We start from the raw sequence: 22920 nt of genomic DNA, 5'->3' as shown, positions 1-22920 counted from the left end.
GTGGTAAGGGACAGATCTGTAGCGAGAGGTGCAGTGGGGGAGTGTGTTAGGAGGGAGGGTTGATGATGATGAGGAGGAGGAGGGTGTGGGACCCGGATGCTGATGCGAGGAACCAGATCGGAGAAAATAACGCTTTTCAACGCAAATAAACCGTCAAGACGGACAAGATATCAGCGATCAGTGCGCAACGTATAAATCAGCATCAAAAACATCAAATCCCATCCCCAAAAGTGCACAGCGGATGCGAGCGTGCGCGGGACCGGCGGGAGAGGACACGGCGGAGAAGAGAAGGATGAGGATGCTGCGGTCCGTGCGGCAGGATGGAGCTCAACATCAGCAGCAGAGATGAAACAGATCTGCTAGATCCGCTACAGTGATGCGAGAGGAAGCAGCCAAACCTGGATCTCCTTACTGTGACATACACGATCGGACTTGAGTTTTGGGCAGTGTTACTACATATGAAACGGGATTAGATTTACCTGTTTGTTTAACAGTACATGGTAAGATTATGGTTGCTGTACCTGTGATTTGGGCCTAGCACAAGTGTACTGAAGGCTTGTGTCCACTTATATGTTTTACATACACTAGTAAAGAGGAGTTTCTAAATGGTGTTTGTTATGAGGTGATAGATACATCTAGAAGCACTGGTCATAAGGAGCTACTAACAGGATCTTATCAATACTGCACCTGGCTCTCTGTAATGGCATGCGCTGTGAATTAAAAGTCTGAGAAGGGTGACTTTGATTTAGCCTGCTTCTATGGACCTAACTGTATCTTTGCATTGCCATCTGTATCTTTCCACTCGTCTACATGACTCACAATACAAGTCAGAGAGATTTCAGAATAATTAACAGGCCCGTGTGACTGTTGCCGAGCCAGATTTTAGGGAGACCCAAGCTCAGCATGGATATATTTCCGGGTTGTTGCAGACCCCTGCAAGACTATTGTAGAAAAACCCAGCTTAGAAACAGTAGGCTGTGATAAAATTGCATGCAGTAGCAAGTTTAACAGGAGCCAGGCCGCCACTATGTCTAAGGAACTGTCAGTGACCCTGGCAGCTCAGTATGTGGGGCCGTATCGACTAGAAAAGACTCTCGGGAAGGGCCAGACAGGTAAGGAGACGTCGTTTATGTATGTTAAATTGTCTGTTTTCAAATCAGATGAATGAATTGTCTTGTGAATGTAAATAGGTCTGGTGAAGCTTGGGATTCATTGCATCACTGGTCAAAAAGTAGCCATCAAAATAGTCAACAGAGAAAAACTCTCAGAATCTGTGTTGATGAAGGTGAGGAAACAATAATAACGTACTTTTTATTGCTGTAGTTTTGTGTCACACGTGTAACATGCCGTAAAGTGTCACAGAGTCGCTAATAATAATGAAATTCATATTCAAATGAAATGATAATATTCTGTTAAAGGATTAGTTCACTTCAGAATTCAAATTTCCTGATAATTTACTCACCCCCAAGATGTTTATATCTTTCTTTCTACAGTCGAAAAGAAATGAGGAAAACATTTCAGGATTTTTCTCCATATAGTGAACTTCAGTAGTTACCAACGGGTTGGAGGTCCAAATGTCAGTTTCAGTGCAGCTTCAAAGGATCTACACGATCCCAGCCGAGGAATAAGGGACCTATCTAGCGAAACAATTGGTCATTTTCTAAAAAATATATACTTTTTTAACCACAAATGCTCGTTTTGCACTAGCTCTGCATTACGTAATCATGTTGGAAAGGCGGAAGTACCGCGGTAGGGCGAAAAACACCATCTCATTTTCTCCCCCAACTTCAAAATCATCCAACATCGTTGTTTTACCTTTTTTTTTTGTAAAGGGTGTTTGACTTTGCGCATTTTTGCTTTGTAGACAGTGTACTTCTGTACTTCCGCCTACATCACGCATTACCTTTCCAACGTGATTACGTAATGCATGGCACATCTCAGAGCAGTGCAAGATGAGCATTAGCTGTTAAAAAGTATATATTTTTCTATTTTTTTTAAGAAAATGACTGATTATTTCGCTAGATAAGACCCTTATTCCTCGTCTGGGATCGTGTAGAGCCCTTTGAAACTGCAATTTGGACCTTCAATCTGTTGAAGTCCACTATATGGAAAAAAAATCCTGGAGTGTTTTCCTCAAAAACCTTAATTCAGACATAAACATCTTGCATGTGAAGTAAATGATCAGGAAATTTTAATTCTGAAGAGAACTAATCCTTTCAAAGTATTATGTGTTACCATGGTACAGTGATGGTATCAGATACTGCATGGTTACCAAATTCCAGTGTTATTTTTGTATAATTGAGATACTATTATAGTTTTTATTAATCATTTGAAATAGTTTTTCATTTTTAGTTTAGTTAAAGTTTTAGTAATTTAGTTTTCTATTTTATTAGCTTTTTTTAAATGTCTATATTTTTTATTTCAGTTTTACTTATTTTAGTACATCAAGTTAAGCTTAATGAAAATTTGAAATGTGATGAAAAAAATAAATGAAAGGTTTTTTTTTTATTTATTTTATTTCAGTTAATGATTATTTTATTTCAAGTAACGTTTATGGTTTTAGTTTAAGTTAATTATAATTACTCTGCCATATTCAGGTACTATGGTATTTACATGTCATGCCAAGGCCAAATAACATGATATTACTATGGTACATGTATCAAAACATGGGAACACCATACTACTTTTTGTATGTTCTTGCTAATGAAAAACTACTTATAGTGCTTTGCAATTTGCTATATTATAAAGAAAGAGTGGCAAATATAATCTTTTTTCATTCAACCAGGTGGAGAGAGAAATTGCTATTTTAAAGCTGATTGAACATCCACACGTGTTGAAACTCCATGATGTTTATGAGAATAACAAATACCTGTGAGTTAGAACCCTTCCACATGAATTCTTATAGGCTTCACTCTTCACTTATTCTTGTCATTTGTCCATTCTTAAAACATTTATTCCACTCTTTCACTGCACATTCATGCAGGTATTTGGTATTGGAGCATGTTTCTGGTGGAGAGCTGTTTGACTATTTGGTGAAGAAGGGCAGACTGACGCCTAAAGAGGCACGAAAGTTCTTCAGACAGATCATATCTGCTTTGGACTTCTGTCATAGTCACTCCATATGGTAAGGCATAAATGTGCATACTCACATATACAAAATTTTAAATAAAATAATGTAAATAAGAACAAGAACATACAACAGGCCCTGGCATAAAAGGCCATTCTTTTTTTTTTCTGCTAATATTTTGTTAGCTGATTTAGTTCATGAAAATAATGAACATATTTTTCAGCTTTGTTGAAGGTATGTTCAAACTGTTCCCACATTGGCTGCATCACAAATGAGATTTGCTCACACTGTAGCTCCAAGATCATACTGTACTAAAAGTAATACAGGAAAATACACCATTTGCTGGTGGTTATTTTGAATAGGTTTTCAATTGTATTTGAATATGATCACAAAAAGTATTTGCATATGGACTTGTGCCCCAAGCTGTTTTGAACCAAAACCTTCTTTTTTATTTACTTTGTCATAGATTATGCTGCTCCTTCAATATGTAATAAAAATAAATATATATTTTGATAACCATATCAGGGTTATTGTCTACAACAAACTAAATAAAAATTAATAAAACTAAAATTAAAGTGCCCTATTTCTCTTTTTCGACTATTACCTTTCATGCGGTGTGTAATATAGCTGTTTGTGAATTTAAAAGGTCTGCAAAGTTTTAAAGATCAAAGTGCAAGACAAAAAAAGTTATTGTCTCCTAAAACAAAGAATCAATTCTGAACGGCTGAAACAGTTCATCAGCAATACAAACCACTGTAACAATGTAAAAAATTCATATAATTCCAGCCTGTGATCTTCATTGGCTGGTCTACTTTGACCTGCCCTCAAACACTGTAGTTGTAGCTGAGAGTGGAAGAGTTTGGTTTGTGTTGTCAACTTGTTGAGAAGACGCTGTTTTCAGCGCTGCAAATCCACTTTGAGTGTACTTCAAAAGGATGAGGACTCACACTGGAATTGATACGGAAATAAACGACACCATTGTTACTGTTCGTATCACATCAAGTGCTGAAGAAGATCCGGAGCTGAAATTCATATATGGTAATAGACTTTTAGTTTGCGAAACACACTGTAAGCAGTAGACCAATCACAACAGACTGGGCCATCTAACCAATCAGAGCAGAGTTGATCAAAGAAGGTGTTTAGAGAGAGACTCGAATCTCCGAAGGAGTCAGCTGATGCAAGCTTGACCTGCCAGAACTGATACTAACGCTGGATCATAATAGGGGCACTTTAAAGTAAAGAGAAAAATATAAAAATAAAATTTGTTTTCCACATGAGCATTAAGTGAGGAATTTTAGTTATTTAACAGTTATTTTTATATGTGGTGGTTGTAGCTCTAGTCTTGAAATTGAGCAGATATAGGTGTATGCCACTATAATGAACGAGTGAAGTATTAAAGGGATAGTTCACCCAAAAATGAAAATTTGATGTTTATCTGCTTACCCCCAGGGCATCCAAGATGTAGATGACTTTTTTCTTCAGTCGAACGCAAATTATGATTTTTAACTGCAACCGCTGCCATCTGTCAGTCAAATAATAGCAGTGATTGGGAACTTGAACAATAAGAGTCGAAAAAACTTGCATAGACAAGTCCAAATTAAACCCTGCGGCTCGTGACGACACATTGATGTCCTAAGACACGAAACGATCGGTTTGTGCGAGAAACCGAACAGTATTTATATCATTTTTTACCTCTAATACACCACTATGTCCAACTCTAGCTTCCGGCTAGTGAGGTCTGATCGCGCTCTGACAACGGAAGTGATGTCTCGCGCTCATTGAAGTATATGGGCGAGACATCACTTCCGTCAACAGAACGCGTTTTTTGACCTCACTAACAGGAAGCTGAACGAAGTTGGACATAGTGGTGTATTAGAGGGAAAAATTATATAAATGATGTTCGGTTTCTCACACAAACCGATCGTTTCGTGTCTTAGGACATTAATGTGTCGTCACGAGCCGCAGGTTTTAATTTTGATTTGTCTAAGCAAGTTTTATTTACTGTTATAGTTGAAGTTCCCATCTACTGCTATTATTTGACTGACAGACGGCAGCGGTTGCAGTTAAAAATCATAATTTGCGTTCGACTGAAGAAAAAAAGTCACCTACATCTTGGATGCACTGGGGGTAAGCAGATAAACATCAAATTTTCATTTTTGGGTGAACTATCCCTTTAATGTTTTGATAAAGTATGCTTTCTGTGGAGGGTTGTTGGTGAGTGACGGGTTCAGAGCCAGTTGTCCTCTGTGCTCTTGTAGTCATAGAGACCTGAAACCAGAAAACCTTCTGCTGGATGAGAAGAACAATATCAGGATTGCAGACTTTGGCATGGCCTCACTACAGGTGGGAGACAGTCTGCTGGAGACAAGCTGTGGGTGAGTATTTTGTATCTGCTTGTGGTTTATAATGCTGTTTGCTTGCATATTGCACATTGTAATGATATATGGTTTATGAAATGGATAACTCTATTACTGGATGATGTTTGGTCAATAAAGTTTTCCAGATATGTTCCTACACAATATACAGAATTTGAACACTAAAGCCACACTTAAAAATGTCAATGCATTAGATGACAAAATATATATATAAAAAAAAATAATAATAAAAAGACCACAAGCACACTTTTCAAGATAATATTTCACAAAAATGGGTTAGATTCTTAAAGATAACACAAAATGCAAATGCTACTTGGTATAATGTTTTGTTATCTAATGCAATGACATTTATACATCTTCAGTGTAAAAAAAGGTGCATTCAAACCACTGTAAAACTCACTTTTATATTAGTGTAATTGATCCATGCTGATAGATGGCAGTACAGCGTCGAACACAATGTGGTAGTGGTACTTAAGGTACACAAAGAACAATCTAACGATAGCCAAAGAACTACTGAATGCACCTTTAAAAGTATTATTGATTAGGGCTACTGTAAAAAACACTTGTTCGCTTAGCTAAGTTGCACTTTTTGCAGAAGGATAGAACTTGATAAATGATTTTATTCAATAATAGGCCATGAATTAATTTTATATAACCTAGGAACTAGAGAAGTAGATTTCCTCAATAAAACTTTGAAGTTGGCTTGATAAAGCTTTGTTTAAAAGTTTTTTCATAAGTTTTATGATTATAGATTCTGTAAGAAAAACAGCTAGTTAGCTAGCTAGGCACTGATAGCATGATTTAGCATATGCAAGATGTTAGCATGCTTTGACATGCTACTAGTTATTGTTAATATGTTTTAGCGCATTATTGGACTGTTTTAGGTTTTAGTCATTTGTAATTTAGCATGCTGCTGACATGTTCAACATGTTTCTAGTATGTTTTAGCTGTTTTTTAGAATCTGTTAAAATAATTTTAACATAACATGTTGCTAGCATTTTTGTAGCATGTTGCTAGCATGATTTAGCATTTTGCTAACATGTTTTAACATATTGTTAACATGTTTTAAAATGTCGCTAGAATGTTTTAGCATGTTTCTAGCATGATTTAACACATTTCCGTCATGTTTCTAACATGACTTAACACATTGCTGGCATGTTTTAGCACACTGAGTCAGAACAGCCTGAAAGTCTGTGCAGAATTTGGCGGTCATAGCTTGAAACTAATTTTTATGCAGGGTTGCCAGATCAATGTAATAAAACTAGCTGAATGGCCAATCGAAGTAGCCCAAAAGTAGCCCAATGACCATAACCTAAATATTAAAACTCGAAATATGCCATTCCATACCTAAAATACATGTTTTACAGTCACTGTTATGCAAATTGATGTCTTAGCTATCATAAACACAACTCAAAAAGTCTCCCTACCAGTGGCCCTCCTTAACAAAACAACATCTAGCACAGTTTTAACATTGGTTGAATATAATATAATCCAATACAAGCAATTTAGTCAAATACAATTTATGCAATAGATCAAACCTTTACAACAGTTTGAAAGTAGCCTAATTCTGCACGAAAACAGATGAGCCCTGGCTCTAGGCTGCATTCATTTTAGAAATTTGATCTCGGAAGAAGAGGCAGCATTTTGTCAAGCCACCATTCGGCACAACTTCCTATTCCTTATTGCTCAATTATTAATTTTAATTCCATTTAAATAAATGCCGCAGAGTTTGTTGTTGTTGGTGGTGTTTTTGTAAATGAAAACATTTTAAACAATCTATACCTTCTCACACCCTTCCATACTCTGTTTTCCCAAACTATTTGCAGATCTCCTCATTATGCATGTCCAGAGGTTATCAGGGTAGGTCCATATATCCAAAAAGTAACAGATGTTTTAATGCATCATTCTTTTGAAGGTGTACCTTTGACCTCACTGCTATCTTTGGCTTCTACTGTAGGGTGAGAAATATGACGGTCGACGGGCTGATGTATGGAGCTGTGGAGTCATTCTCTTCGCTCTGTTAGTGGTGAGGAAATTGTTTCGGCTTTAAGGAGAGCTTCTCGGAGAGCATTTTACTTTTTCTCACTTATCACCTATTACTCATCTTTAGCTCAAAGGCTGTTAAGCAAATAACTGAAACGCTCCTTGCATGTCACTACCATCTGTCTCTATGTATGTGGGTCTTCCTGTCTGCTGTCCACAGGGCGCACTGCCCTTCGACCATGATAACCTGCGGCAGCTGCTGGAGAAGGTGAAGAGTGGAGTGTTCCACATGCCCCATTTCATCCCACCCGACTGCCAGGCTCTGCTGCGGGGCATGATCGAGGTCAACCCTGAAAAAAGACTCACGGTGAGGGTGTACTGTGTACTCTGAATAAGCATACTTGTTGTTACACTTGTACATTTACTTCAATGTAGTGTTGTAGTACTCAATACCGGTCTTGGACTCAAAACCATTTTTGAAGGGCTTGGTCGTGTCACCATCTCAGACTAAGGAGACTCACAAATGTATCTCAAGACCGGTTAAGACTAGGCCTACAAATGAGAGGATATCACTAAATCTGATTTATTTGTTAACATCATTAATGTGATTGGATGTTAAACTTCCTGCTTTCAATAACTTACAAATGCTATCAATAATTTATTTCTAAATTGATTCATTAAATTCTTAGTCTTGTCTTGGTCTCAATACACACTGGTCTTGGTCTTATCTTGGTCTCTACCTTTTAAAGTCTTGGTCTTGTCCTGGTGTCAACCCCTCAAAGTCTTGGTCTTGTCTTGGTCTCAACCCCTTAAAGTCTTGGTTTTGTCTTGGTCTCAACACACTGGTCTTGGCCTTGTCTTGGTCTCAACCCATCAAAGTCTTGGTCTTCTCTCTGTCTCAATACACACTGGTCTTTGTCTTGTTTTGGTCTCAACTCCTCAAAGTCTTGGTCTTGTCTTGGTCTCAACACATACTGGTATTGGGCTTGTCTTGGTCTCAAACCCTCAATGTCTTGGACTTGTCTTTGTCTTAGCCCCTCAAAGTCTTGGTCTTGTCTTGGTCTCAACACCTCAATGTCTTGGTCTTGTCTTGGTGTCAACCCCTCAAAGTCTTGGTCTTGTCTTGTTCTCAACACACACTGGTCTTGATCTTGTCTTGGTCTCAACCTCTCAAAGTCTTGGTCTTGTCTTGGTCTCAACCCCTTAAAGTCTTGGTGTTGTCTTGGTCTCAACACACACTGGTCTTGGCCTTGTCTTAGTCTCAACCCATCAAAGTCTTGGTCTTGTCTTTGTCTTAGCCCCTCAAAGTCTTGGTCTTGTCTTGGTCTCAACACCTCAATGTCTTGGTCTTGTCTTGGTGTCAACCCCTCAAGGTCTTGGTCTTGTCTTGGTCTCAACACACACTGGTCTTGATCTTGTCTTGGTCTCAGCCTCTCAAAGTCTTGGTCTTGTCTTTGTCTCAACCCTTCAAAGTATTGGTTTTGTCTTGTTCTCAACCTCTCAAAGTCTTGGTCTTGTCTTTGTCTCAACCCCTTAAAGTCTTGGTTTTGTCTTGGTCTCAACACACACTGGTCTTTGCCTTGTCTTGGTCTCAACCCCTCAAAGTCTTGGTCTCAACACAAACTGGTCTTGGTCTTGTCTTTGTCTCAATCCCTCAATGTGTTGGTCTTTTCTTTGTCTCAATCCCTCAAAGTCTTGGTTGTGTCTTTATCTCAACCCCTCAAAGTCTTGGTCTAAACCCCTCATGTCTTGGTCTAGTCTTGGTCTTAACACACTTGTCTTGGTCTTGTCTTTCTCTCAACCCCTTAAAGTCTTGGTCTTGTCATGGTCTCAACACACACTGGTCTTGGACTTGACTCTGTTTAGGTGATCTTCACTACAACACTACTCGAGTTATAGCACCATCTGCCTGTCAACATATTTTACTAATTACACCATCTGTTGTCCTTCCCCTGCAGCTAGAGGCCATTCAGAAACATGCCTGGTATCAGTAAGTATTGATTATTTATATTATTGATTATTTATATTCTCACTTTCGCTGTAGTCAAGATGTAGTGAAAGCATATTATGTATTTGTTTATGGCTGTATTTTTTTTAATAGATCTCTATTTCTATTGAAATGATTTCATCTTGTCTCTTTCACAACTGGCAAAATCGCAGATGATTTGTGCAAGCAGCTCACATTCGTATGTGTGTTTGTTTGTGTGTGATCAAGAGCTGGACGCAATGAGCCGTGTCCGGAGCAGCCGCCCCCGAGGCGTGTGTGTATGGGCCGCATCATGTCTCTGACAGAGCTGGACCCGGATGTGCTGGACAGCATGTATTCTCTGGGGTGTTTCAGGGACCGGGTTAAACTGGCCCAAGACTTGCAGTGTGAAGAGTGAGTGCAAGCACCATGCACATTTTCTTCAGAAAACTACTGATTGTTAACATTTTTATTATTTATCTTGCTCCTTTCCTTAGAGATAACCAAGAGAAGATGATCTATTATCTCCTGTTAGACCGTAAAGAGCGCTATCCCAGCTATGAGGATGAGGATCTTCCTCCCAGAAATGACGTCGGTTTGTGTCTTTTCCCCTGGATTGTTCATTAACACAGTTAAATGAAGGGTTAAATAAAGTAGGTATGGTTTATAGATTCCTATATTTTTGACAGTTTAACTAACGGTCAGCATCTGTCAGTCACTGTCTCTATGATCTACAAATTAGCAGAATTTTAAGTTACAGGTATTCATGTCAAACCAGAGCCACGTTTCCACTGAAATTACCTGGAACAATTTGTCCCAGGAACTTTTTCCCCACAGACCTGTTGCCGTCTGCATTTCCATCGCGGTCTAAAGTACCATGAAGATAAGTCTGGTGACATAGGACTGCGCCTGACTTTACAGTTCCTGCTGGATTTTGTCCTCCGCATATATGCTTAATAAAGCCTGAACCTTGTTGTCCGCCCATCGGTCATATTTTTTAAACTCCACTGTTGATTTGAATATCTAAGCAACTCTAAACTCAAAACACTTTAAATAATGTAATTAATGTCAAGAACGCAAAGTGCACACAACTTATTGGTTTTAGCATTGCTAATTTTACATTGCAGCCTTTTTATCATCAAAATACAATGTAGTCAGCCAAACATAAAAAGTTAAACAGCTCAGTTTATGTTTATTTTATTTAGTGAGGGGAATGAAAAATGTTTATAGTGTTTATAATGTTTGTAAACATTTTGTTTTGTTTACAAGTATTTTACATTATTCTGAATGTAATGATAAAATGTGACTTATGTTTTGTTTTTTTTGCTTTCAACAATGCAATTGGATCCGGTGCGACTTTTCCGAAAATTACAGTGCATTGCATTCATGGTATACATTTTATCAGTTTTCCTGGTAATCGAACCCACGGCCTTGGCGTTGCTAGCGCCATACTCTGCTGTTTGAGCTACAGGCAAACTGCAAACGTTTTGTCTTTCTATACAGACCCTCCACGGAAGCGTGTAGACTCACCCATGTTAACCCGTCACGGCCGCTGCCGGCCAGAAAGGAAGAGTCTGGAGGTGCTGAGTGTGACGGAGCAGGGCTCTCCCACACCCCCGCGCAGAGCGTTGGACACCTCCTCGCACAGCCAAAGGTACACATACAGTCATATATACTTTTAAATGCGTATATGGAACTTTTTAAATATTGATTTAGCTCTACTGACTCTTAACCATAGATCTCGATCTGTTAGTGGAGCATCAACTGGCCTTTCTTCTAGTCCTCTGAGTAGTCCCAGGGTAAGTGTCTGCTTGCTAACCTTTTTCTATTAAAGGGATAGTTCACCAAAAATGACAATTCTATCATAATTTACTCACCTTTTTATCGTTTAAAACCAGTATGAAAACAAAAGGATTTACTCAGCAGCAGTGTTGACAAAAATATTGACAATATATATTGATGCTTAAATTTTTGCAACATTTTCAATACTAATTTTCTGTAGACACTATCTGCGTTTACATGGACACTAATAATCAGATTGTAATCGGACTAGTAGCACAGTCGGAATAAAAAAGTCACATGTCAATCGGAATGAATTGGCCAAATCCGATTAAAATTTCATTCAGATTGTAAGGGGCGGTTTAAACCTTTTTTAATCCGATCGAGAGGACATGTAAATACTTTTAATTGAAAACCAAAACTAGATAGTACTGTGCATGTGCAATGACGTATAAATGGCGTAATTGACATATGACGTGAGGAACAAGCTGTTGTTGTTGTTGAATAAAGTGTCATAAATGACTTTCGTGTCATTCTAAAATTTCATTCCATTCATCATCTGTGAATTGGAGCTGGACAACGTCCCACTAGACCTTGTTTCAGACTCATCCATGACGGCTTGTTTTAGCCGCGGGAAGGAGTGTTTTTACAGCTTGATAAATATAAGCAGTATGTCACAAAGCTTCATGTGCTCGTCGTCTCCTAATTAGTACCCAAAATAGATAAATATTAAGTCTGCTCTTTAAAACATAGAAAAGAAGCAATGCAGGAGAATTGTTTGTGAAAACAGTGGGAACTCTGTATATTTGTGCAGTGTGCTTATGTCAAAAAATCAGTTCTGATTTTAAAGGGGTGGTTGATTATGATTTCATTTTTTTAACTTTAGTTAGTGTGTAATGTTGCTGTTTGACCATTAACAACATCTGTAAAGTTACGACGCTCAAAGTTCAAAGCAAAGATAGATATTTTCTTTTAAAGAACTCTACAAGGACTACAACAAACAGCTGGTAGGGACTACAACGAGCTTCTTCCTGGGTTGGTGACATCACTAACCCTAAAATTTACATAAACCCTGCCCTCGAGAACACGCAACAAAGGGGTGAGGCCATGTTATTGCAATACAGTACCACGAATGCAATAGCATGTCTTAAAAGCAACAGAAGTTATAAGCGTAATTAAACTAAACTAAACCTGTTGTATCTTAATGCAGCATATATTCTCTGGCTCTGTAGGATCTTACAACAGTTCCCACACGAGCGATTTATACATTATCATGAGAGAATATGCCAATCAATGACTTTAAGATATCCCACATCAGCTACATAAATTAATCAACTAAAAGTTCAGTACGGAGCCCCACACATGACATGCAAGAAAATAAATTAAATTGTGCGCACAACTTACTAATTCATTCCCTCGATTTACTAAATCATGGGCACGATTTACTAAGACAAGCGCACAATTTACTATTTCCTTCCTTCGATTTATAAATCCTGCGCGTGATTTATAAATCGAGGGAACAAAACAGTAAATCGTACGCACGTTTTAGTAAATCGAGGGGACGAATTAATAAATTGTGCGCAAGATTTAGCATACTATTTTTTTCCTGCATGTCATGTCTGGGGCTCCGTAGTTCAGAAACATCCCGTTGCATTCTACATGTTGTCATTTCTTCTTGAGTCTCTCCATCATTGTCCAACTGAACAGTTTCTGACATTTTAAGTGAGTCTGCGTGAGGTAATCGGCGCTGCTAACACAAGCTCTCGAAACTCCACCCTCTTCTTGAGAGCAGCGGCTCATTTGCATTTAAAGAGGCACATTTTTTGCTCACCCTCAAAAAGTGACAAATTTAACATGCTATAAAAAATGATCTGTGGGGTATTTTAAGCTAAAACTTCACTTACACACTCTGGGGACATCAGAGACATATTTTACATCTTGTAAAAGTGGCATTATATGACCCTTTTAAGCTTGTGACATCAAACCAATGACTTTATTTAGAGTTTATGTAAATACTACGTTCAGATTCATCAATCAAAATGAATTCATTCCAATTTTAAAAAAAAAGGTGTCCATGTAAACATAGCTACTCTCTCTTCTCTCCGACAGTGAGGTGACACACTGCAGTGTGTATTTTAATTTAAAAAGTGTAAAGTTAGTTTGAGATCAAAGCACAGCACTATATTCTTACATGCAAGCAGCTAAAATACAGTGTTTTTTAGCATCTCAGAGGTACTCGATTCACAATAGATGCAGCAAACTCCATCTCTGCATGTTTAACATGCATTTAGGAATGCAACGTGACAGTCATGCTTTTTCACAATCGCATAATCTCCAACATTTTTGTGGATAGATAATTGCAGCATTTCACTAGATTTGTAATGTGAGGCTTTTGTAAATCTGTTGTCACACAAATGTAAAAGGCTTATTGAAAGTTTTCCGCCAAAATAAAAGCCTGAGGGTTCATTAGTTAACATAAAACATCTAAAGCATATTAATCTTAGTTAATGTTAATTTAAACATTTACTAATGCATTACAATCCAAAGTTGTATCTGTTAATATTATTTAATGGACCCGAGCTAACATTAACAATGAACAGTTGTATTTTTTTTAACTAATGTTAACAAAGATTAATAAATACTGTAACAAATGTATTGCTCATAGTTAGTTGATGCATTAATCAGCTAATAGGACCTTATTTTAAAGTTTAAATTTACACATTCAGTTTTTACATGTTTGGATGAACTATGCATTGAGTTTGATTTTTCCAAAAGGGTTTCTTATATCTTTATGACACAAGCTGAATATTTAGCCATTTTATGATTCACATTTTCTGGACCGAGTTAATCTGAACATGCACATCAGTCAGCCTTAGACACACACACACACACACACACACGTCCCCATACACCATCACTGTGCACTAAACCGTATCACCTGCCATTGCTCATTTTCACTCTATTTCTCTCTCCATCTGCCACGACCTTCACTCCTCCACCCCGCTTCTTCTACTACTCATCCCATCAGAGCCCTGTCTTTACCTTCAGCGAGCCAGAGGTAGTTGCCGCCACCAAAGCGGGAAGCGGCAGCACCGCCGCTCGTCCCAATCGATCGCATGAACCCAAAACGCAGACGCTTCCATCTAAAAATGCACCTGAACGCCCCCAACTCCAGTCCATGAAGTCCCTCCCCCTGCCCGCCTCCACTTCCCGCTCTCCCTCCCCTTCTCCCCTCTTGTCACCCATTCCCCGTTTCCTCTTCTTTCCTTCTCCATCTGCAGTGCTAAAGTCGGTGACTAAAAGCTTGTATCCCATGTCTCAGGTCACCCCTCAGGGCTCTCCCCTGCCAACCCCCCTGGGTACCCCTGTGCATCACCCCCACCCCCCCACCGCTACCCCACCCTCCTCCTCCTCTTCCTCTTCTTCCTCCCGAGCCGAGGGAGGAAATGTGGGCGTGGGCTCACTCTCCTTGACCCCACCCTCTAGTCCAGGGGGAGGCGGTGGCATGGCGGCCAGTAGCTCCGCCCACTGGAGGACACGCCTCAACTCATTGAAGAACAACCTGTTGGGGTCGCCGCGGTTCCACCGCCGCAAGCTGCAGGGTGGGTGCTGCTATTGTTTCTTTTTTAGTATTTAATCAAGTAGAGTTGGGGTTTTCAAATGGTTTGGTGCCATGGACCCCTAAAGATCCATTTCTGGTGATAAATATAAATACTATCTGAATTATATTTACCTTCTATTATGTTGACACTGTATCTTTTTTCTACCTATTATTAGAGTACTTCTAGATGTATACACTTAAAAGGTTAGTTCACCCAAAAATTCTGTCATTAATTACTCGTGTCGTTCCACGTCCGTAAGACCTTCGTTTATCTGTGGAACACAAATGCAGATGTTTTTAATGAAATCTGAGATCTTTCAGTCCCTCCTTAGAGATCCAATGGAACTACCACTTTTAAGGTCCAGAAAGGTAGGAAAGACATCATTAAAGTACTCCATGTGACTTTTGTGTTCACGTGAGAGCTGACACTGTTGCGTGAATACCCTTTGGATATTATTATTTTGTAAATAATGTGGTAAATTATGCTTTTTTCACAAACAAAGCACTCGCATCCCTTCATGAAACTGAGGTTAAACCACATGGATTATTTTAATGATGTCTTTCCTACCTTTCTGGGGCTTGAAAGTGGTAGTTGCGTTGGATATATGGATGGAAAAAGTTTATATATATATAATATATATGTGTTTTCATATATATATATATATATATATATATATATATATATATATATATATATACACACACCGATTAAGCATAACATTATGACCACTGACACTGATTACATCTTCATCACGGCACCTGTCAGTGGGTGGATATATTAGACACCAAGTGAACATTTTGTCCTTAAAGTTGATGTGTTAGAAGCAGGAAAAATGGGCAAGCGTAAAGATTTGAGTGAGTTTGACAAGGACCAAATTGTGATGGCTAGATGACTGGATCAAGGCATCTCCAAAACTGCATCTCTTTTGGGGTGTTCCCGGTCTGCAGTGGTCAGTATCTATCAAAGTGGTCCAAGGAAGGACAGTGGTGAACCGGCGACAGGGTCATGGGCGGCCAAATTGCTCAAGAAGTTATTGCTGGTTCTGATAGAAAGGTGTCAGAATACACAGTGCATCACAGTTTGTTGCGTATGGAGCTGCATAGACCAGTCAGGGTGCCCGTGCTAACCACCACCGAAAGAGCCAACAGTGGGCACGTGAGCATCAGAACTGGACCACGGAGCAATGGAAGAAGGTGGCCTGGTCTGACGAATCACGTTTTCTTTTACATCACGTGGATGGACGGGTGCGGGCAAGCCGGTGGAGGCGGTGTGATTCTTTGGGCAATGTTCTGCTGGGAAACCTTGAGTCCTGCCATCCATGTGAATGTTACTTTGACACGTACCACCTACCTAAGATCATGTACAGCCTTTCATGGAAACAGTATTCCCTGGTGTCTGTGGCCTCTTTCAGCAGGATAATGCTTCTGACACAAAGCAGAAATGGTTCAGGAATAGTTTGAGGAGCACAACAATGAGTTTGAGATGTTGACTTGGCCTCCAAATTCCCCAGATGTCAATCCAATCGAGCATCTGTAGGATGTGCTGAACAAACAAGTCCGATCCATGGAGGCTCCACCTCAACTTACAGGACTTAAAGGATCTGCTGCTAACATCTTGGCGCAGATACCACAGCACACCTTCAGGGGTCTAGAGGAGTCCATGCTTCGAGGGGTCAGGGCTGTTTTGGCAGCAAAAGGGGGACCAACACAATATTAGGAAGGTGGTAATAATGTTATGCCTGATCGGTATGTGTGTATATATATATATATATATATATATATATATATATATATATATATATATATATATATATATATATATATATATACAAACCTTTATTTTATATGCGATTTAATTGATTAATCGTGAATAATCGATCTGACTGCACAAAAAAACATTAATTTATTTTATATCAGCTAGTTGCCAAGGAAATATTTATTTTTTTTAGTTTAAGTTGAAGTTCTGAAATAACTAAAACTTATAAATAAAATTAACAATACTAATACTAATAAAAATGACAAGAACACAAATAAAAAAAATACTGAAACTTTAACTAAAATTAAACTGAAAAAAGAAAATATAATAATAAAATGTAATTCAAAATATTAACAAAAACTAAAATAGTATATCAGTGATAATAAAATAACACTGCTTGCGGCCCTCTGGGGGTGCCTGGATCTCAGTTTGAAAACCCCAGAAATATAAAACTGTAAAATAATGAGATTTAATTCAATGTCAGGTTGTATTCAGGTTGTGTTTCATTCTTACTCTTCCCTTCCCAATAGTGCCAACCTCAGAGGACATGTCCAGTTTAACACCAGAATCCAGCCCAGAGTAAGAAACATTTGCCATGTATGATGCCAAGAGGTCTGTCAAAGAATCATCTGGAAAGCATTGCATTCCATTTTAAAGGATTTACTGTATATTGTACATTTTTATGTCACATTAATTTATTCCCTGAGGTCAACTTATAATGTTAGGAAAAGTTATTTTTGCTTCAAAAAACAGTAATAATTTAGCTTTTGGCTGTTTTTTCTTTATACAATTCAATTCCCATACCTTCTAAATAAGAAATATTACAAAAAAATCAATTTCTAACAATCTAACATTCGACAGGGAACATTTTAGTGACATCCTGCAGGTCCTAAACATGAAATGTTCCAGATGTCAACACTCGAATTTTGAATAGATATCACGGCGACTTGTGTTATTGAGAGGAATATATTGAAAATAGTGATCTATAGTTTATAATTCTTCAGTTTGCTGCATCAATGTGAGTCTTTTAGCTTTTCCAAGTGTCTGTCTGTCTGTGTTTGTGTTCCAACAGGCTGGCTAAAAGGTCCTGGTTTGGGAATTTCATCAGTTTGGAGAAAGAAGAGCAGATTTTTGTGGTCATCAGAGACAAACCTCTTAGTTCCATTAAAGCTGATATCGTCCATGCCTTCCTCTCTGTGAGTCTACCACCAGATTTGTGCTTTTTTGTCGACGGATTAAACATTTTAATAAAATGTATTACATGATTTGATGATTAATCAGATTATTCTAAATTAATCACATACAAACTACCATTCAAAAGTTTGAGGGTCTGTAAGTTTTTGAAAGATGTCTCTTATGCTAACCAAGGATGCATTTATTTGATAAAAAAATAAAGTAAAAACAATAAAGCTGTGAAATGTAACAATTTAAAATAATTTTAAATTTATTATTTATGCCTGTGATCAAAGTTGAATTTTCAGCATCATTACTCCAGTTTTCAGTCACATGATCCTTTAGTAATCAATCTAATATGCTGATTTGCTGCTCAAGAAACATTTCTTATTATCAGTCTTGAAAACAGCATGATTTTCTTTCTTCTGCTGAACACAAAAGAAGATATTTTGAAGAAAGTTGGTAACCAAACAGTTGATGGAACCCACTGACTTGCATAGTATTTTTTTCTAGACTGTGGAAGTCAGTAGGGACCATCAATTGTTTGGCTACATTATTGTGACAAACAAAAGCATTGAACTGTACCAAAGAAAAAAACTAAAAATCAAACACAATCTGAATGCTTTTAAGACATTCCGACAAGTTAAAAAACAAACTAACAAACATCTCTAAAATATTCTATCCTTTTATTATATCCTTTTACAAAAATAACAAATGTTTTAGTTTGTTACACTTTGTTGTGTTATGTTGACAAAGCAACAGCAGACCAAAAATGCAAGTGCATTTTGTAATTAAGCCCTCCAAAAATGCAACTTGTTTTAAAAAACAATTCCAAAATCACGCATAATAGGTGAACATGACAACAATGATGTACACATAGAAATTGCACCAGGCTGTAAGGAACAGTTTTTTCTTTCTCTCTTCAGATTCCCTCCCTCAGTCACAGCGTGATCTCTCAGACGAGTTTCCGAGCAGAGTATAAGACTTCTGGAGGTCCGTCTGTCTTCCAGAAGCCTGTCAAATTCCAGGTAGACATCTCCTTCTCTGAGGGGGAAAGAGAGCGGGAGCGGGAGAGAGAGAGGGATGGACAGAAGGATTTTGGAATTTACAGTGTAACTTTTAGCCTCATATCAGGTAAGAACTGCTTTTTCATAAATGATTCATTGTAATGATTTATTTTCTTACTTCCATTAAAGTGTATCAGAACATTTAATTTGTAGTGCAGAAACAGAACATGAGATCAAATAGTGTTTAAAGGATAAGTTCACTTTCAAATAAAAATTTCCTGATAATGTACTCACCCCCATGTCATCCAAGATGTTCATGTCCTTCTCTCTTCAGTCAAAAAGAAATTAAGATTTTTGATGAAAACATTCCAAGATTATTCTCCTTATAGTGGACTTCAATGGTCTCCAAACGGTTGAATGTCAAAATTACAGTTTCAGTGCAGCTTCAAAGGGCTTTAAATGATACCAGACGAGGAATAAGAGTCTTATCTAGTGAAATGATCAATCATTTAAAAAAAAATGTAAATGTGTATGCATTATATAAACAAATGATCGCCTTCCAAGTGCTTCTGCCAAAACCGCACTTTCGTATTCTTCAAAAAGCTTACGCTGTATGTCTTACGCCTTCCCTATTCAACTTACGGAACGAAAGAGGCGCCAGTTAATTTTTTTCCATAAGTAGAATAGGGAAGGTGTAGGATTTGTGGTGTACTTTTTTTTTTTTTTTTAATGACAAGACCCTTATTCCTCGTCTGGTATCGTTTAAAGCCCTTTGAAGCTGCACTGAAACTGTAATTTTGACCTTCAACTGTTTGGAGGCCACTGAAGTCCACTATAAGGAGAATAATCATGGAATGTTTTCATCAAAAACCTTCATTTCTTTTCAACTGAAGAAAGAAAGACACGGACATCTTGGATGACATGGGGGTGAGTAAATTATCAGGAAATTTTTATTTGAAAGTGAACTTATCCTTTAAATCACTCAGTTTTAGATAGTAAAATCAATTTAGAACATTTACATTAGACTAAACAACACTCAAACCCATAGAAGAGATTTTGCTGGATCATGTCAGAGGTCTACTACACAACGGTTCTGTTATGAGTGTGTGTGAATTTGTATTTTTAGGTCCAAGTCGCAGATTTAGAAGAGTTGTTGAAACGATTCAAGCCCAGTTGCTCGGTGCTCATGATCAGCCCATGGCGCAAACTCTTTCAGGTAAGAACGGATTCATATAATGAATTATTACAGCCTGTTTCCACTCCTCCGTAGCCTTTTTTTGCCCTATGCCAGATGAGAAGAACAGTCGCCCTCCAAGAACACCAACCAGACAAAACTCCCGGCGCTCAGAGGGCGGAGGCGATCGCTGCGAATGGGTGGAGCGCGGCGAGGCCGGGGTTTTACTCCAGCGCAGGGGGTCGGGAAAAGAAAGAACCCGCCTGCTTTCCTCCAGTGGAACACAATCACAGCCCTGAACGAGAAAAAATATTGTGAATAATCAGCTATCCATCAAGATATGATGAGCCATGATATGAGACAAAACTACTTTTTCTTTTCCCCTTCTCACCTCAGAACAGCATGATGGTAAAATGTGTTTTTAAAGGAGCTTTTTGAAAGCCTAATGAAACCAAATACTGATACACGAACAGTGCAAGAACATGGGATGCAATGAAGCAAGAATCATCTCCACTGAACAATAACTCAACATAAACTTCTGGGATCCGAGGAACACCTCTGAAATTGGTTTAATTTGTCATCCTGGACAATGCTTTGATTTATGCTGTATTTTCTCTCATGTGATTTGGATGTAATGTGCAAAGCTTGAGTCTTTAGAGTTTGTAATGGCATTCATGAAAGGTTCCGGTTGTGGGTAGCACACCATCTGTTCCTTACAGTCCTGCTATCTGTTTCAGCAATCGAGTAATTAGAGCAACAGAGATCTTAGTCCAATTAGTCTGAATTTTTATCCTCCAGATCATGTTTAAAAAAAAAAAAAAATATTTAGAGATCCAGATCCAAAAGCTATCAGCACCAAGAGTCTGCTCAGTCATATGCAATAAAAATCAATAAGCTACAAAAGATTCAGTTTAACAAAGCTGCACACGCTGAATCTTTTAAAACATGATTACCTCCTTGAGCGGACAGACTCATGATGATTCTATGACCGTAAATAGTACCGTTGCTCACCAGCCCTTTGTCATTATCTATAGACAACTTCTTTTTCACTCTCCACAGAAATACTGCATGCTAAATAACATCAACCCTCACAGCAAGCTTCACCCCTAATGACTAAATGTGATTGTAAAACAATTCTGCGTGCATTTACACATCTAAATCTGGCCTCGATTCACCCTTTTGGCAGCTCAAACATACGAGAGAGCGTCTGACTAATGGAGGATTCCCATGACTGTTGTCTCCAACAAGAGTTCAACTATAAAGTTTCTCTTTTAAATGCTGAAGGGAACGGGAAACTCTCCAAAATGCGAAAAGGACGTACATCCCAATTCTCTGTTGCTGCAAGACTTTTGGTTGAAGCCAACCAAGTGAATGTCATTGACTATTTTACTAATGAATTTTGATTTATCGAAAATAATTAGTTTGTATATTATTCTAGGGATTGAAAAGGAGTGGCCATTAGGTGTACATATCGGTGTTTATGAAAGAATGGAATGTTTGGGGTATTAAAAATACATATTTTGGGAGAATACAATAATTATCTGCACTCTTAAAAATAAAGATCTCAAAAGACAGTGATACCATAAAAAACCTTTCAAAGAAGTGCCCCTATTATGCTTTTTTGAATATCACCTTTCATGAGATGTGTAATATAGCTGGTTATAAATGTAAAAGGTCTGCAAAATTTTAAAGGGGACCTATAGTGCCCCTTTTCACAAGATGGAATATAAGTCTCTGGTGTCCCCAGAATGTGTCTGTGAAGTTTCAGCTCAAAATCCCCCACAGATCATTTATTATAGCTTGTTAAATTTGCCCCTATTTGGGTGTGAGTAAAAACACGTCGTTTTTGTGTGTGTCCCTTTAAATGCAAATGAGCTGCTGTTCCCAGCCCCCTTTCCAGAAGAGGGCGGAGCTTTAACGGTTGCTCAACAACAACAAAGCTGGAGAATCTCACGCAGTCAAAATGTTGATTGTCAGTAACGGTGTTCAGCCTTACATTGTTCAAACCGGAGTCGACACTGATGGAGAGACTCAGGAAGAAGTTACAACTTTAGAATGCAACTGGACGTTTCTGAATGGATATTGGATAAATTGATGTAGTTGCTGTGGAGTTGATTCAACTCATCCACTAGCATGTGTCTTCATGTTAATCTTTTGTGCAAATCCAGCGTTGAATTGACCCTCGTTTGTGAAGCAGTCCGGCGTAAAATGATGGCATGGCAACAACACTCGACTACAACAACTCTTCCTCTTCTCTAAAGCAGCCCAACATGGCCTCGTCCCCTTTGTTGCATGTTTTCGGGGACGGGGTTTATGTAAATTTTAGAGTTAGTGATGTCACTAACCCGGAAAGAAGCTTGTTGTAGTCCCTACCAGCTGTTTGTTGTGGTCCTTAAACAGTCAATTCAAAAGAAAATATCTCCCTTTGCAACAAACTTTTAGCGTCGTAACTTTGCAGATGTTGTTTATGCTCAAACAGCAACATTACACACTAACTAAAGTTAAAAAGGTGAAATCATAATCAGCCATCTATTTAAAGATCAAAGTTCACGACAAATAAAGTTATGGTCTCCTAAATGAAAGAATCGATTCTGAATTCCTGAAATGAGTCAGCAATTCCAGTCGCACTGTTACAAATCTACATAACAATGTAAGAAATTTGCTTAATGTCAGCCTATTGTTTTCATTGGCTGCTCACAAACAACGTCTACTTTGACCCGCCCTCAAACACTGTAGTTGTAGCTGAGATTGGAAGAGTTTGCTTTGTGTTGTCGACATGTTGAGAAGACGGTGTTTTCAGTACTGCTAATCCACTTTGCCGCATTTTAAAAGGATGAGGATTCACGGTGGAATTGATACAGAAAAACAGACGCCATGGTTACTGTTCATATAACTGTGTATCAAGCACTGAAGAAGCCTCCGGAGCTGAAATTCAGATATGGTAATGGGCGTTTAATTTCCGACACGCACTGTAAGAGATAGACCAATCACAACAGACTGGGCTTTCTGACCAATTAAAGAAGAGCAGGAGGCATTTAA

The 22920-nt window shown here is 38.3% G+C and overlaps 1 protein-coding gene across 1 annotated transcript; it reads left to right on the top strand.

The window, feature by feature from the left end:
* Positions 1–1246: 1246 nt before the first annotated feature.
* Positions 1247–21070, top strand: brsk1a (BR serine/threonine kinase 1a). The gene is made up of 19 exons (XM_067369305.1): positions 1247–1285; positions 2786–2871; positions 2984–3124; positions 5326–5442; positions 7269–7302; positions 7400–7468; positions 7646–7792; positions 9384–9415; positions 9641–9805; positions 9889–9986; positions 10895–11045; positions 11130–11194; positions 12525–12537; positions 14498–14772; positions 17058–17106; positions 17600–17723; positions 18627–18834; positions 19834–19923; positions 19999–21070. Exons 1-19 carry the CDS (start codon positions 1280–1282, stop codon positions 20178–20180), a joined length of 2052 nt encoding a protein of 683 aa, XP_067225406.1. The 5' UTR covers positions 1247–1279; the 3' UTR covers positions 20181–21070.
* The last annotated feature ends 1850 nt before the right edge of the window (positions 21071–22920 follow it).

The sequence above is a fragment of the Chanodichthys erythropterus genome, chromosome 19 (genome assembly GCF_024489055.1).
Source record: "Chanodichthys erythropterus isolate Z2021 chromosome 19, ASM2448905v1, whole genome shotgun sequence".
Lineage (NCBI taxonomy): Eukaryota > Metazoa > Chordata > Actinopteri > Cypriniformes > Xenocyprididae > Chanodichthys > Chanodichthys erythropterus.
Note: the sequence above shows the minus strand (reverse complement) of the source record. Positions and strands in the feature narration are given on the sequence as shown.

Bases quoted from the DNA above. Each gene is read 5' to 3' on its own strand.
- brsk1a (XM_067369305.1), top strand. The intron at 5,443-7,268 runs GTGAGTATTTTG...AACTATTTGCAG, and splicing joins CTGCTGGAGACAAGCTGTGG to ATCTCCTCATTATGCATGTC. The intron at 7,793-9,383 runs GTGAGGGTGTAC...CTTCCCCTGCAG, and splicing joins ACCCTGAAAAAAGACTCACG to CTAGAGGCCATTCAGAAACA.